This window comes from Simochromis diagramma, unplaced genomic scaffold (assembly GCF_900408965.1).
Source record: "Simochromis diagramma unplaced genomic scaffold, fSimDia1.1 OVJJ01000545.1, whole genome shotgun sequence".
NCBI lineage: Eukaryota > Metazoa > Chordata > Actinopteri > Cichliformes > Cichlidae > Simochromis > Simochromis diagramma.
Window position 1 is genome coordinate 6413106 of NW_024387371.1, and position 16149 is coordinate 6429254.

The 16149-nt window shown below is 43.0% G+C and overlaps 2 protein-coding genes across 5 annotated transcripts; one reads left to right on the forward strand and one right to left on the reverse strand.

Annotated features, from left to right (window-relative positions):
• Positions 1 to 109: 109 nt before the first annotated feature.
• Positions 110 to 4950, forward strand: LOC120719120 (wiskott-Aldrich syndrome protein-like). 2 transcript variants are annotated; one of them, XM_040008062.1, is made up of 11 exons: positions 110 to 416; positions 1176 to 1316; positions 1408 to 1494; positions 1632 to 1728; positions 2085 to 2114; positions 2204 to 2239; positions 2348 to 2546; positions 2663 to 2841; positions 2967 to 3568; positions 3705 to 3816; positions 4682 to 4950. In XM_040008062.1, exons 1-11 carry the CDS (start codon positions 315 to 317, stop codon positions 4738 to 4740), a joined length of 1644 nt encoding a protein of 547 aa, XP_039863996.1. In that variant the 5' UTR covers positions 110 to 314; the 3' UTR covers positions 4741 to 4950. The 2 variants fall into 2 exon arrangements, with proteins under 2 accessions (XP_039863996.1, XP_039863997.1); XM_040008063.1 differs by having other exon boundaries at positions 298 to 409.
• A 20-nt stretch (positions 4951 to 4970) lies between these two features.
• LOC120719117 (semaphorin-3F-like) lies at positions 4971 to 15548 on the reverse strand. 3 transcript variants are annotated; one of them, XM_040008057.1, is made up of 20 exons: positions 15282 to 15548; positions 14948 to 15070; positions 13253 to 13351; positions 13009 to 13145; positions 9969 to 10129; positions 9784 to 9846; positions 9563 to 9682; positions 9287 to 9380; positions 9059 to 9178; positions 8795 to 8940; positions 8589 to 8703; positions 8427 to 8496; positions 8117 to 8261; positions 7766 to 7988; positions 7573 to 7661; positions 7431 to 7472; positions 7163 to 7320; positions 7007 to 7074; positions 6788 to 6915; positions 4971 to 6390 (listed from the first exon to the last, which is right to left on the reverse strand). In XM_040008057.1, the coding sequence occupies exons 4-20, from the start codon at positions 13106 to 13108 to the stop codon at positions 6013 to 6015; spliced, it is 2220 nt and encodes a 739-aa protein (XP_039863991.1). In that variant the 5' UTR covers positions 13109 to 13145; positions 13253 to 13351; positions 14948 to 15070; positions 15282 to 15548; the 3' UTR covers positions 4971 to 6012. The 3 variants fall into 3 exon arrangements, with proteins under 3 accessions (XP_039863991.1, XP_039863992.1, XP_039863990.1); XM_040008058.1 differs by having other exon boundaries at positions 13253 to 13346; positions 14948 to 15548; XM_040008056.1 differs by having other exon boundaries at positions 14948 to 15548.
• Positions 15549 to 16149: the final 601 nt, after the last annotated feature.

A 16149-nucleotide genomic window follows, 5' to 3' on the forward strand; every position in this document is an offset into this window, starting at 1 on the left:
TCTCTTTTTTTAAAAATTTGTATAAGAGGTCGCATAAACTCAGCGTATCTAAAAGAACGTTACTTGAGGAGGAGAGATATAACATTGCACTTCCTCCTTCTGAAAATGGAAGTAACACGTTTGTGCTCTGGGTCTGAGCGAGAGAAGAAAAAATGTGGTCGTTCATTTCCGGCTTTGAGTTGATGTGTGCAAAGAAGAGAGAAGAGAAACTTCCTTGACTGTAGAGCTAACTATAGAGAGTATTCTGTTGCAAGGGCGCTTGTTCAAATGCTGTGCATACAGTAGTTTAGGATAACCGGTTTTATCGCAGGACCATGAGTCGTGGATCTAAAACTAAAACAGAGAGCACTCAAAGCTTTCTGCTGAGCCCACAGGAGAATGACAAGCTGGAGGAGCTGCTGGGCAGAAGGTGTGCTGTAAGTTCTTAGCTGACCCGGGAGGGGATTACCAACTGAAAGAATGTCGCTCTGCTTTATCTGTCTTGACTTGTATCCTTTTCGTTAAAAGCGTTTACCTTAAAAGAAGGCGGCGTACACTGGAGTACACATCATTCTAATTGATGCACAGTTTAACAATGGGTTGAGGACTGTTATACTTTTAACACAGCATTGTTGTACCATCATTTTCTCAACTCTCTTTTGGCAGATTATTTTCTTAATACTTTTAGTTGCTTTGTTTTTGGTCCATTTGAAGGCCTGTCTTATTTTACTCTTTATGTTTTGAAATCTATTGAGAGTTTATGTGAATTCAAGCGTTATTTGCTGACATTAGGTCATCAAAAAGTAGGTAGCTGTAACAGGAAATGGTGGCTGAACCAATTCTTCCTCTGCTGTCAGAATTAGTCACTATGCTCAGCTTTGGTCTGACAGTGGAAGTTGCCTTGTTCAGTTCTTGCTTTTGGCCTCTGAGGTAAACAATGGCGTTTACAGTTGTGACCCCGCCATAATAACAAAACACTAGATGTGCACAAGCTACACATTTTAATTACGTAGAAGGCTGCATTGAAAAACTAGGAGCATCACAAACTTTAAGCCTTATCTGAACAAATGAAAGCAGATGAGGAAGTTTATTCTCACTGCAAAGCCGCAAATTTACATATGAACTGTAATAAAGAGCTCTCAAGTTTCCTATCAGCTCTGAGCTCTTTTCATTGTCTGTCTTGTCTATGTGTTCAGTCCATGGCCACCGCAGTCGTACAGCTGTTCATGGCTCTACCTAACAGTTCATCCATGTGGAGCTTGCAGCACACTGGGGTGGCCTGTTTCGTCAAAGACAACCCTCAGCGCTCCTATTTCATACGGATGTTTGATTTAAAGGTAACCCCCTACATAATGGGTCCCGTATTAGTTAGCTTAGATTAAGTTTCTAATCTCACAAGACTGACATATTAATTCACTCTTTTTACAGGTCGGGAGTATGGTTTGGGAGCAGGAGCTCTACAACCAAATTGTGTACTCAGCCCCAAAGCATTTCTTTCATACCTTTCCTGCTGATGTAAGCACACCCCTTGTTTTAGCTCATCTTAAAGCTGTAATTATGATGTGATGTGGTGCAATTACTTCTGGTGTAATCATCACTATAGGTCAAAAATCATCATTCCTGATTCTGTGTGCGTTTGTTATACACTGTAGGACTGCCAGGTCGGACTGAGCTTCTGTGATCTGCAGGAAGCAGACACATTCCAAACTGCTGTTCAGGAAAAAATCAACCAAAGAAACACCCGTCAAGGTCAGTGAGGCCACAGCCTTTCACTGCTTTGATGTCTCATTTTAGAATTGGAAAGCAAAGAATACATTTGAAATATTATGGTTACCACTTACTCACAATTTATTTGTGTATAGATGGTTTGAGATTAATATATATGTTTGAGAAAGCACTGTGGGGGAAAAACAAACAAACATTAAAATCACACTAAATGAGGAAGTTTTTTTAAATTTTTTTATCAAGTACCCTATTCTAGTACTCTTAGAAAAAAATCGCTTCCAGGCTGATACGTGGTTATATATGAAATAACAAGTCGTTCATTTGTTTCAACGGCTGTGTGTGGGGTTTATGCAAAATGGTTTCTCTCACCTCTCTCACAGATAAGAAACAGCGCCCCCCGCACACTAGTGGTAAGATGGCAAAAACTTCAAAACAGTATGCTGTGTAAACGTGGCAAACTGTAGTGCTACATATAATTTTCTGTTTTCTTTCACTGCAGACAGAAGTTCCCTGCCTCCACTTCCACCTGAAAAAGGTGTGCAACTGCTGTCTTTGTTGTGTACCTTTTACTATTGATACATAAAATGAAACATACTAGGAACATATTAACCAGTGTGCTAATCTGGACGTCTTCCAAAAACAGGACCTAGTGGCCCTCCTTCTTTTCACATGGCCACAGTGGACATTCAAAACCCAGATATCCAGTCTTCACGCTATCGCTCGGTGCCTACACCTGCTGCTGCCTCTGCTGCGACGAGCAAAGGAAAGAAGGACAAGAAGAAGAAGCAGAAAAAAGGCCCCAAGCTCTCCAAAGCAGACATAGGAGCACCTAGTGGATTTAAGTGAGTGTATGACTCGCTGAAAATGAAGTTTTATCAGAGGTTATAGAGCAATGTTCATATTTTGTTGTTTAAATTTAACTTCAATAAACTGTTTCCTTCTTCTTTCCTTCCGTCAGGCATGTAAGTCATGTGGGGTGGGACCCTAACAACCTGGACCCTGACCTGATGCGGCTGCTGTCTCAAGCTGGCATTAGTGAAGCTGAAATGAGGGATGAAAGAACCTCTCAGCTCATCTATAATGTAATTGAACAGTCAGGAGGGATGGAGGCAGTCAAAAGGGAGGTGAACAGATCAGGTTAGACTCTCACTGCCTCGTTTTTGACTCAGTTAACTATCTCACTGTTCCAAACAGGCTGATCTCGTTGTTAAACCGTGGATGAGTTGTAATATATGTTTATACCTTCTTCCACTCAATTGTAGCTACAGGACCTCCACCTCCTCCACCTGGCAGACAGGGGCCCCTCCCTCCGCTACCAGGCTCTAGCCCCTCTGCTCCAACCCCTCCACCCCAGCGAGGCCGTTCTGGCCCCCTGCCTCCCATTCCAGGTCATTCACAGCGAGCAGGCCCGCCTCCCCAGCCACCTCCTTCTCGTGGATCTTTACCACCCCCTCCTCCATCAAGCCGAAGCGGCCCTCCGCCACCCCCGCCATCACATGCTCCACCTCCTCCATCTTCAAGGTCTCCTCATGCCCCACCTCCCATGTCTTCCCACGGCGCTCCTCCTCCTCCACCACCAAGCCAGCGCTCCGCAGGTTTTCCACCTCCTCCTGTCCCGTCTACACCCAGCAGAGGGGTTGGTGGTGGAGGAGGAGGAGGAGGAGGAGGAGGAGGGGGAGGGGGCCCACCTCCTCCTCCTCCACCACCACCACCGCCACCTCCCCAAACTTCAGTTTCTTCAGATTTCCCTCCTCCTCCTCCCATATCTGGCGGTGCACCACGACCTACTTCCACTTCCGTTGGTGGAGGAGACAGCAGAGGAGCTTTGCTGGATCAGATCCGACTCGGGAAAAAACTGAGAAATGTAAAGAAACTCGGCTTTCTCAAGAACATCTGTTACATAAGTCAAACGTCTTGATTTTCATGCTGCAACATGCCGAGATATTTGTAGAGCGTACTGACGTTTACATTTTGTCCTGCTGTGGTGTCGTGTATTACAGGTAACAGACGACCCTAATCCAGCTCCACCTGCATCAGCAGAGTCAGGTGAAGGCATTGTCGGTGCTCTCATGATGGTCATGCAGAAGAGAAGCAAAGTCATCCATTCCTCTGGTAAATATTACACTACCGGTAACATCTTTGTATATACACTCTGGTCTCTTTATTAGGTACACCTGTTCAGCTGCTTATTAATGCAAATATCTAATCATCCAATCTCATAGCACTAAATCAGTACATTTAGGCATGTAGATGTAGGCAAGACCACCTACTGAAGCTCAAACTGAGCATCAGGATAATGAAGAAAGGTGATTTAAGTAAGCGGATATGACATGTTTTGGTGTTGGTGCCGAATGGGCTGGTCAGAGTGTTGCATAAACCGCTGATATACTGATGTTTTCCTGCACAATCATCTCTGGTTCACGTACAATCGTCTGAGAAAGAAAATATCAGGAAGTTATTTGGATGAACTGCTGGATAGCAGGAGCAAACCTCTGGGGCAAACATGTCTCGTTAAAGTTAGAGGAGAATGGCCAGACTGCTTTGAGCTGTTAGGAAGGCAGCAGTAACAGAAATACTCACTAGCTGCAATCAAGGTAGGAGCATCTCTGAACACATCCAAACTCCAATCTTGAAGAAGATGAGCTGCAGCAACAGAAGACCACACTAGGTGTCACTTCCCAGGCTCTGATCTCATTCCAATAGCTCACCTTTGTAATGTGATGGAACAGGAGATTTGCATCATGGATGTGAAGCTGACAAATCTGCAGGAACTGTATGATGCTATCATGCAAATATGGATCAAAATCTCTGTGAAATCTTTCCAGTAACTTGCTGAAAAACTAAAGCAGTTCTGAAGGAAAAAGGGGGTCCAAACCAGTGCGAGCTAGGTGTACCTAATAAAGTGGTGCGTGAGTGTATGCATGCATGAGTTAAACCATCAGAGCTACAAACACTTTATATTTGTTCTGTCTTTCAGATGAAAGTGAAGATGACGGTGGGGATGACGATGATGATGACGATGAATGGGATGACTGATCTAGCTGTTCTTGTTTTTTGTGAATTTTCCACTTGCTTGAGTTCTGATGTTTGTTTTAACCCCATGAACTGTTACACTGTTACATGCGATGATCTGTTACAGATTTGTTAACTGCAAACTGGAGTATAGCTTGGATATGTGATAAAGTACTGTTTGTAGGGGATTCGTAAAAAAATGAAATAAAATGAAAGAAATATTTCAATATGAAAGATCGAAAGGAACAAATTGATGAGAATTCTGAAATGCTTATATTTTTTTCTAACACTTCCAGTGTAGGATTCATCAGCATCACAACACATAGCAGAGGTGAAAAGCGGCTCCGAGTGGAAAATATGCTTAAAGAGCCATTTAAAAAAGACACAAACCCAAAAACCAACCTGTGACTACAGCTTATGACAGAACACCAACAATACTAAATCTGAGCCAGTTTCGTTCCCATTTTATAACATACTATACATAAAAAAAAGTAGGTTCCTGTATCATATTCTCAAACGTCTGTGCAAAAATCCCCAGTTCCCTCAAATACCACCACCTACAAAGTGCATGACTGGAAGAACACTGTACGCTATACATAGCCTCAATACTCACATACTGTAGGTCACTAATGCACAGGACAGTAAGGGAGTCATTGTATGACAAAATCCAATGGAATTAGCTTAACATAAAACAATACACCTTACAAACATCGTAACACACCAGAAAACAGAACAGTTAAATGTACAACTTGCAACAAACAACAACAGTACGCATGCAAAATATGCATTCTTGTCATCGTTATGCAAGAGCAATCCAATGACTGCATCACGACCTTATATATTATATTCACAATCAATATATTACATTTCTGTTTCAAGATACTTAAAAGAGAACATACTTGTGTTTTTGCGTGTTGGAGCCCATTAGCTATATCTTACATATACTTTACATCACAGTCAGCCTTTGTCCAAATCAACACCAAAGTGTGTGTGAAATATGTGATCAACTCCAATGTGCAGTCTGTTATTCATTCATTTTTTTAACCACATTGGTAATACAGCTGTGTTTTGGAGAATAGAAATGTATGCTACAACTTAGAATGTGGTCATCAGTAGTGTAAAATATATTTCATATGTATTTACTGGGCTGGCGTTTGCAAAACCACCAATACACGTTAAGGACAGAAAGACAGCATCGCCTGCCCAATGAATAGAAGTGACACCCAAAGATGTGTCAAATGAAAGTCCACCATAAAGTCTATACAGGCCAGTGCCGGACAGTGTTGGTCCCGTCTCCTAGCCGAGCCCTTGGTCCTGGCTTTCTGTGTGCCTGCGGCTGGTGCGCTTACGCTGCTGCTGCTGTTTGGGACTGATTTGTTCCCAGTAGGACTGACAGTACTGGTTGATCAGTCTAATCTCAGGCGGGAATGGTGTAGAGGCGAGGGAGGACTGCGAGTATGGCCGTGTCTGATGGGTTTTTGGCTCTTCGTCCTCGTCTTGAGCGGTGAGAGCTAAAACGATGTCTCGGTCAAGGATGCGCAGCGCAATGCGGGTCACCGTGTGTTTAAAGTTGTTTTCAGTGGCGAGGCAGTGGTAGAGCCCAGCGTCTGTTTGGTTGAGAGACTTCAGAAGGATGCCGTGGTTGGTCTTAACAACCCCTCCGGCACGGTTGAGCTGAAGGAAAAAGGGTGAAACAGCAGATAAGTCAAAGAAAGGGAACAAGTTTAAATAATAATTTTAAATAATAGGGCAAATAATTGTCCTGTGGAAACACAGAAACAGCCTCTTATATAAAAGGTAGCAAAATGCACGTGTTCTTATTTTAATATGTAAAATTATTTTGCTTTATATACACAGGGTCTGCTGTTGCTTACAGCATTGTGTGGCTATTTCTAAGCTGGAAGAAGGGACTTTTTTTCTTTGTTTCCAGTGATCACAAACCTCGATACTTACTGGAAAAAAATAAACTCTCAGCAATAAAAGCAATAAAGATAGTTACCAAAAAGTGAAGTGATTCCTTTTGCATCTTAAAAAAAAAAAGGAAAAAGAAAAAAAGATTGCTCTTCCTCACCACTTTCCTCTTTCCTTCTCTCTGGAAGAGCCACTTTACTGTGGCCTGGGGAGAACGAGGCTGACACTCCAAGAAGGTGCTGCTGCCCTCTACTCCAAACTGCACTGTCTCTCTCAGACGTTTCTCAACTGGACATTTAGATGGTAAAAAAAAATAAAGTTAAAAAAATGCTACATTTTGAAGTTTACATCATTTTAAAAACACATAAAATTGCCACACCTTTGGCGTTAAAGCCTCTGCACTGCCTCAGCGGGTCGCCGTGTTTAACGTCCTGTCTTCTGCTTCTCCTGAGACAGAATTCAAATTCATTGAAATTTGACGTTATATTGTCACATCCTTACTTTATAGTATCGAGGTTTATGAGACGTCCCTAACCTTTTGGTTGATGGCGTGAAAGCAGAGCAACTCTCTCCATCCCAGGCACAGTAGGGGTCCCGAGCCAGACAGCAGTCAGAGCAGGCCCTGCCGTACACCCCGCAGCGGTGAAGCGACACTTGGGTCAGCCCTGCGTCTGATGACACGTACAGCTGTTGCTGTGGCAACACAAGCAAAAAAAACAAACAAAAAACTCAGCAAGTGTCTGTGGGGCATTTGTTTTAATACATGCAAAGAAATGTATATGACCAGGTTAGATTTGTCTTACTCTTTTAGATGATATTTTCATAGTCTTGACTGGTGCTCTGGTCTAAAAATGTATTAAAAAAAGAAAAATGTAAAAATAAATGACCCCTTTTCTTAGAACACACTGCACTGTGTACTTTTTAGGACCACACATTTAGACATACCCGAAAAACCTCCACTTCCTCTAGTGTCAACTCCTCCATGCTCGTTGGGTCCTTAGGCAAAACTATTACCTTTTGCACAGTGCCTCGATCTAGAAGTATGAATGAATTATGATCAAAAACAACATTTGCATGAAAAAAAAGAAAGAAATCAACTTCAACCGAGCATGTGCAATCGTCCCTGAAGTTGTCTCACCTGTCCCCAGGAAGAGCACTTCATAGCGCCCATCAACAGCATCCACCTGATCCACCACCAGGGCAGTGTACCTATAGTCCACACCAGTTCTCACCACCAGGGGGCGGCGATGGATAGGATAAACTGAATGAAACATGAGGGGATGGGCTCTGATGAAATTCACAGCCTCATCTGAAAAGTTCTTTGAGGATCGGATACCAGGAGTGAAGGTTCCTCCCGGACACTGGGTGGAAAAAAAAAAAGGAGGGGAGATTTCGTGTGCATCATCTGGTGACTTCCTTTTGATTTAAATTTCAGCATCTGGGTTTTATTCCATTGTGTCATTTTGGACATTACGTGACAGAAACCTACCGTTCCAGGCCTTGGGTAGGGAATCTTGCCAGTGTACTCTGTCCATTGATAATTATGGCCATGTTTGTGGGCAAACGGTCCGTTGAATACGTTGCGGATATCAGCCATCGAGTAAACACAGACTGCTGATCCCTTGAACACAGAGCTTGAGCACAAACAGACAATTAAGGTAATAAGTAGAGGTAGGAGACAGCTTGCACCCTACCCATGAAATTAAGTTATGTCCACAAAAATGTGTGAAAATAAAAACTGAGTTAATGAGATTGAATGAGAAGGGAATTCATTGGCCGAGTCTCCAAATATGTCTCACCCTGCTGTAGTGAAGAGAGCGTACACCATAGGGTTTCGTTCATCCTGCGTTGGCTGTATAAACACATCCCCTATTAAAAGAATGACATGCAAATCAATAACGCTATAGGCAAGTTATAATGCAACCAGTTTAAACACAGTGCTTATTTTATTATGACTTTACGTAGTTCGTCAAATCGTGTCTCCACCCCGTCTTCTCCTATCACCGAACAGATAAGACGAGCCTTCAGGAACGTCGTCCAGCGGTTCACCAGGGACTTCTGTCCTCCTTCGTCATTCTAGACAGGAAAGAAATTAGGTCAATGCATTTTATATTAAAAAGGTGAGCTGCTTATAGTTTCACAACTTGCGCAGTGTGCTTTGGCTTACCAGACACACTCTTCCCACCCTGGCTAAAACAGTGGGACTCGCCCCGCCGCTGGAGTCTAGACTCTTCTCTCGGAAAAAGAAGTACAGTTTGTCGTCATTCTTTTCTGCACTGTCAGGGATCTGCTGGATTCGAATAAACACAGGCTCTGGAGGATAAAAACAGATAAGCAGAGAGAGGATTGAGGCAAGTGGTTGTCAAAAAAATGAACGGAGCAATAACCTGTAATCAGTAATATTTACCTACTCAGACCCACACTTACTCACCGTTGAGCCATCTGGAGTCATACTGCTCTGTCCTGATTGCCGTTCTTCCTCCCATGGTCCTAAACACAGCAGCATCTGTACTCATGAAGTCGATATGTACCCCTGCATATAGATTACCATCTGCACAGGTGGGACAGTAAAAAAACAGGGTGGTAAAACAGTAGCTTAAGGAGTTTGAGAAGGAATTTAGTGGGGTTTTTTTCTGGCTATAAATCAGTCATGTCTTACTGATCAAAACTGCAACATTCTCCTGTTTGGGATCATAGGAACATTTTCCCTTCCCCGAATCCACATACCCAGGGACCAGCCTAAACAGGTAGTCCTGCAGAGGCAGATTAGATAGTCAGTATGCATGAAAATAGACCGCTAAGACATCACAAGGGAGCATGGGAAATCATAAACAAATCAGCGCCCCGGGTTGTAGCTGTGAAATATTTAGCGAGGACAAAGCTGGAGGGGTTTTGCTGTAAATGCCTCTAAGGGAACGGTAATCGTCTTGTTCACCTCTGCCCTCCAGCCTCTGTTGATGAATGTGCAGATGGGTTGGTACGCTCCTGTTCCACAAGTGTAGAGGTGGGTGCGGTTCCACGGCTCTATCAACCGCACAAAGTTGGCACATTCACCCTGACAAAGGAGAGTAAGACAAATGGAATCCAAACACTGTATCTTGAAAGCAGGAGCCTCCAACTTTTTTGAAAGAACAGGATATAAATACTTGACGCTACCTGTTTTCCCTTTCCTGTCATCTGACATTCTCCCTTTCTCTTAGCAGATGCTGGCCAGTGGATCTGTTGTTCCAAAAGCACAAATAGCCCCAAACAGTGAATTATTAAGGATCAATGCACTCTGAGACTAAATACCACATACCAAATGGCAGAGCGGATTTAGGAAGAAAGGAATTTATACACACTATGAGTGGCTCCTTGTTAACATTGTGCATGTCCAGAGCCACCAGGTACTCCCGGCTGCCCAAGTACAGACGTCCCTGGTCCTGATCCATCAGAAGTACACGGTAATCGCTGGTATTGAAGGTGAAGCTGAAGGGTCGTGCCGCTCTTGTGTCCATCAGTTCTGTTTGGAAAGTGTTGCCAGTTTGTTAAAAAATAATTACAACTTCGCCACTCGGAAAAACCAGCGTCATGTGGAGAAAATCCAGTCATATTATTCCTTTTATGCTTTTACCATGTTTCATTACAGACTTGGATGAACTTATGGTCCCTTAAACAGCATACTTCTCACTTGTGTGCAGGAAAATGTGTGTCACAGATTAAATATAACTCAACTTAGAGCATTTTAGGAAACATTTTCGCTTTTAAGATCTTAATATTTTATGCGTCCTGGCTGTCTGATTGAGTTTAAGGCACCGCGTGCCCTGTGGAGTTAGACGAAAAAGCGAGTCCCTTAGGAAACACGGTCAGTGGAACTCACGGCTAATTCTTAAGATCAGATTTGTGTTCAGCAGAGCGTAACCTGTTAAGACATGCAGTGAAAAATGTTTCCCCCTTTTTTGTTCTCCTGAAAACCCCGATTAGGCTATTTTCATCTGCTGCAAGACAAATGGACTCTACTGTGGAGGACTTTACTTCTGAAAGTTTCCATTCTTTCATCTAACAACTAGTTTAAACACATACAAAGTAAGACTCGCTCATACATCTGTGGCATGTGCAAAATTCTGACCACCATATGTGCACACTGTGACATGGCGCACTCATGGTCAAGACAGCAGGATTATATATTGACAAATGTTCACAGAGACCCTTAGAAGTGGGCTTACAGGGAATCAAGAGGAAGCACAATCTCTATATACATCAAAGCACCTTCCATTTTCCTTTTGAGGCCCGTGTTAACAGGATGCAGTCAAGGTGCAACAAAAATAAGCTATGCAATCGGATCTCCGGGCAACATGGGATGGAGTCTCAGAGGTGGGACGAGGTCTGGTTCTGTTCCCAAGAGGTAAACACAGGATAACAAGCTTCTGGACAAGCGCCACATCACTGGGTCATAGTGGATTCACTGAACAGGCTAAATGTAGAAACACCACACCCCTATACATGTCTCCATTCTCCAAAAATAGCAAACAATGTACTGCCATCATCTGGTAAACATTCAGCAAACACTTACCCCCTGACAACATTCTGACACTGACAGGGAAACACTGGGAAGGACACACAATTCAAGTATGAAGCCACAGCTGGGCCACTATGAGCTCTCGTGTTACAGCTTGACAACATATTGTCACTAAGGCACTAATGACTGCTGCCATTTACTGTAGTCCCAGACGTCTCTCGAGTATGAGCTAACTGCTGACAGCACTGCGAGGGCATAAGATTCTAAAACATGGCTTCAGTTACACTGCCGATTCTGCTCTCTAGCAACACTAATTCAAATGATTTACAGTTATTCCCATTTCGGCGCTTATGACTGATACAACTTCCCAGCAGCAGGGAAGTCAGTGTAGTGTTCCTTTCCTCTCCAGGCCTCCTGTACCCCCAGAGTGTCACTCAGCCCGGCTCATTCGTTCAGAAGAGTCACATGTCCTCCAGCCTCCTCAAAAACCTCCTCCACAGGCGCCTCAAGGGAACAAAGAGACTCGCTGTCACAAACAATGAACAATAAATCCTTGGAGTCGCAGAAAAGAATTGCAGAGTAAATCCAACTTTTTTCTTTTCCTTTTTTTGTTTGGTATTAGGGGGAAGGGTGACTTAAGTCTGCGAACGTACTCTTACGAACAATCTAGCGTTCACCTTTCAGCTCCTACAAACATCCTCCTGAAAGTGAAATTGTCAAGGACAGCTCCTGACAGATGTGAATTCCTTTTTCTGAGAGGAACACGATCAAGTTCAAGACCGAGCTTGCGCAACTGGTCAGACTTCTACTTTGTTCAAACTGCTGCAAAAACTCACTGGTATGTATAAGCTGTTTACCAAAAGGGGATTAGCGTTAAAAGTCACGCAAAAATGCACAGCAATTACTTTCTCGAGCCCCAAATGGAAAGTGTCTCCGTATGCAAGAGCTGTCAACAGCGTGTCTTTGGTGTTACAAAATCAGCTGAATTCAAAACAGCACTGGCTATAAAGCACAGATCCCGTGATTAGTTCACCTCTAATCTGCCTCAGGTGGCTTTTCTTGAAATTGTACCAAATCATAAATGTTTCCCATTAAATCGCTGCACTAGAAGAACATAATGAAGCAAGCATGTCAGCACTGCCTAGACCTGACCTGCAAACAGAAGGTCCTGACTCAATTCCACATGAAAGCGCTCGGGAACGTTATAAATCTCACTCACACCTCTAATTCTCACTTACACCAAGTTCAGGTGTGATGCCCGCATGTGTGTGTTTGTGTGTCTTTCTGCGAGTTTAAGTGACAACATGATAGGGATGCAGAAAATACCTGTAATCATCCGACATTGTTTGGATCAAAGGTGTCTTCCACATATTTGTAACACGAATCTCTGCTATTATAGTTAATGACGACAGGGAACAGACAACACGGGAAAATCCCAAACACCTGCGAAAAAAAGCTTCAAAGAAAACACTATCTGCCCCATCTCAAATCTACTCTGGCTTTCAAAAAGGTCATGATCAAATTTCAGCTGTTTCCTTCTTGTGTCAGACCGTCAGACGTCAAAAAACAAAGAACTGACAGGCCACACTGTAGTGCGTGTGGATTTCAGGGTGTGGGGACAAATTGTTGAAGGGCACTACCAGTATCCACACGTAATATCCACCTTTTGTTTTCAGCGTTGCACAGTTTGACGTGTGGCAGGAAATACGTTCTTTACATATGCATGAAACGGAAATAGAACCGCTAGTTCGGATGCGCGCGTGGGCGTATGGGTGAGTTTTTGCGCAAGCGAGTGGCTTTGCGGGAGAAACCAAAAAAGTACAATAAACTATTACGATAATCCCCGCTGACAGAAGAGTTCTAGTTAATCTGAACGAACTCACCTTTAAAGGAGAGGCGAACCCGAGGAGCAGACTGCTGCACGCCCAAGCTTCTGCAAACACAGAGGGCCAAAAGGAGGAGCTGGGCTCCAGATGCTGTCATGGTAACAGTCACGCAGGTAGCCCACAGAGATCTAAATCTGGACGAAAAGAAGAAAGACGAATGAACTATTATTATAGAGTGCCCCATGAGAAATGGGAGACATAAAAAGAAAGAAGGGAGGACAGGCAAGCTAGTCTCTCTCACTTTCTCTGATCTCTCTGATCAGAAGTTTGGCCTGCAGCCTTCCAAGGCAAGACGTCTCGTTTGGCAGGAGAGAACAACGTCCAAATCTTCGCACCTGCGCTGGAAAATATGACAGGCCTATTATTTATTTAAAGTGTAAGCGTAGTGAGTTATGTGTCAAGACTGTATAATAATACTTGTAAGTATACAGTCAGTTGGAAAAAGTCAAAAAAAAAAAAAAGAAGACTAATGCCTTGTGGTCTTCATCTTGTACACATTACAGTTTGTTTTGCATAAATTTTGCCCATGTTTCTTTTAGAAAACTGTATTAAAAAAAGATGATGAAGATGCCCATCAATGAGTCCCTCTGGTTTTCCCTCAGTCTTTTCAACAAAGCATGTCAGTGTACTTTCAGGAGCTGAGAAGTGAAATATATGACAGTTCAAAGACACAGGTAGTCCTGGCTGAAACAATTTCTGACAGTTTAGGGGTGTTGAAACGTAGCCTAACTGTTAGACCTTAACTCAGACATTTATTATGCATCTGCACTTTGCTTTGAGAGGATCCCATATAAATTATGAATACTAAAAGCTGAGTCCATAACATCCATTAAATTGTCTCCCTGAAGGTGTGCCTTGCTCGGGCTATAAGCTATCCCTCGGGCTTTTTCACTCCCTCCTTATGACATCCGTGTAGCCAAGGCCTCCAGTGCACATGGTACAAGCCTGGAAATGAGTTATTCATGGTCAAAAATGGGGTGGGATTTCACAAAAGGTTTTTTTTTTTTTTCACAATGAGCCACTCATTTATCTGACACACATAATACAAAAAAATATGCTGCCATAAAAAAGCTGATGAAACTGAAATGACTGACATGGTAAGAATTTAGAAATTTAAAACAGAAGCTGCTGGGAATACCTCACAGTCTTCTTGGCATATTCACACAATTGCTATATTTACGCACCATGGGAGCTTGATTCCTATTCGCTTTTATCAAACCTCGTATATTACTTGCTAATAACCCGTCATGCACCGTGAGATATTTGAAATGAGGTAGAGACCAATGAAAATACAAAGGTGTGAGATTTTTTTTTTGTAGTCAGCCCATGCAACATTAACATTATGACTTTATAAATAAAAACATGACATACAAAATATTAATAATAAACTGATACTGACAAATAATTAGAAAACATATTTGACCCTAATTTGAATACATAATGTCTATGACCTGCTGACTCTGAAGGCTACATTTAACCTACCAATATTTAGATGAAAATGGAAAAAATAATTAAAGGGTGAGTCTACTTGAAATGCCTTAAAAATATCGTTACAAATGCAATTAGTGGGTGTTACTAAACCATTATATTGAGCCCGAGGGACTACATGTTCGAGATGGCCTGATTTTCGTGGTATTTGTACAAGTGGCGGCACTCCTGCTGGTTTTCTGTGCTTGGGTGGGATCAGCAGTAGAGATTAAAGTTCTGCTGTGTTATTATATGGTTTCCATTTAAAGAAAAATAATAATAATTACAGGATTTCTATAACCTTGTTCTTTTTTCGGGAGGAGTGCGCGCTTACCTGTGAACTCAACATCCAGAAATAGGAGCCGTGGGCTACAAATGCGTGCACTCCAGTCATCTGCCATCCAGACCACGCTACAGAGTAACCAAACCTGAGTTAAAAGTTAAACCAGAGAGAAGTTAAATGTCCTACCTTTGATACCGGGCTTTCGGGAAAGCCGCCGTGCCTTTCAGATCCCAAACTTGCGGGATGTTACCGCTGCACTCCTCGCGTTTTGCGCCTCGGAGCTGAGCTGGAAAATCTCTGTCAGCAGCTCTGCGCAGGCATAAAACAATCCGATAGGTTTGCTAATTCCTCTTCTGAGGAAAAACCGAAGGCTAATCGGTCGCCATTGACCAAAGGCATTCACTCAACATATTTTTTTTTTAAAAAGGAGGAGGAGAAGGAGGAGGGGGAAACAACTAATCCTTTAACGCCTTTTCCACTCTTTCCAAAAAAAAAAAAAAAGAGAGAAAAAAGTTTAAACCTGGATGGCAACAACCATCACCGTGATGTGATCGAGATGTTGGTCCGCTGATCCGTAAAAGTGAGTTTGGAGGTGACTGAGTGAGATTCAAGTGACCAGGTGCAGGTGTTGGGAGAGTGTATGCCCCGCTGTCCTCTCCCTTCTGTTCTTTCCCCACCCAGCCTTCGCTCTCCTGTTGGCCCACAGCAGCATTGGACCAAACCTCTTGGTACACCATATGGGTATGTTAACCCTATCACTGCTGCTGAGTTAAACTCACCGCTCCACTCTGCTGTAAACTGCAACTAATCTATATCAGTCTAATTATTTTAGAATGCTTAAATTATTGCGTATTTTATGGAAACTGTGAAGGGCATACAGTCACTGTTGAATGTGTTTTTCTTTTTCATTTTTAGTTTCTTTGAGGCACCAGAAGGGCCACAGACTATTCTTACACATGATGCAGGGACTGAAATTTACTATTAAGCATCTAGGAGTCGGGTCTGCTACTAGGACAATGTCACCATTACTTTTCAGAGCCAGGTCAGCCGAAAAAGATTCCAGGGATTCCTCTCTGGCTGGCTCCAGCGCTCATGACAACAGTGACAAAGCAACCAGAAAGGGGGGGAGGACTGAATGTAAAGGACATCCATCCTTTTAACGGAGCCTTGAGCTTGAAATTAAAACAGCTTTTAGGGCGCCTCTCATCATTGCCGGCTTTGTGGAGAGCCCTGACGCAGTGTGGCGCACTAAAGACACAAAAGCAGACGGTGAGTGTATTCTGAGCAACAGCCCTGTAAGACAGTAAAATAAAATAAACCCATGAGGTGATGTGGTGTGCCAGTGTGTAAAAGGTCACATGGTGGGGGCAGTTCTTGGCAAAGCCTCA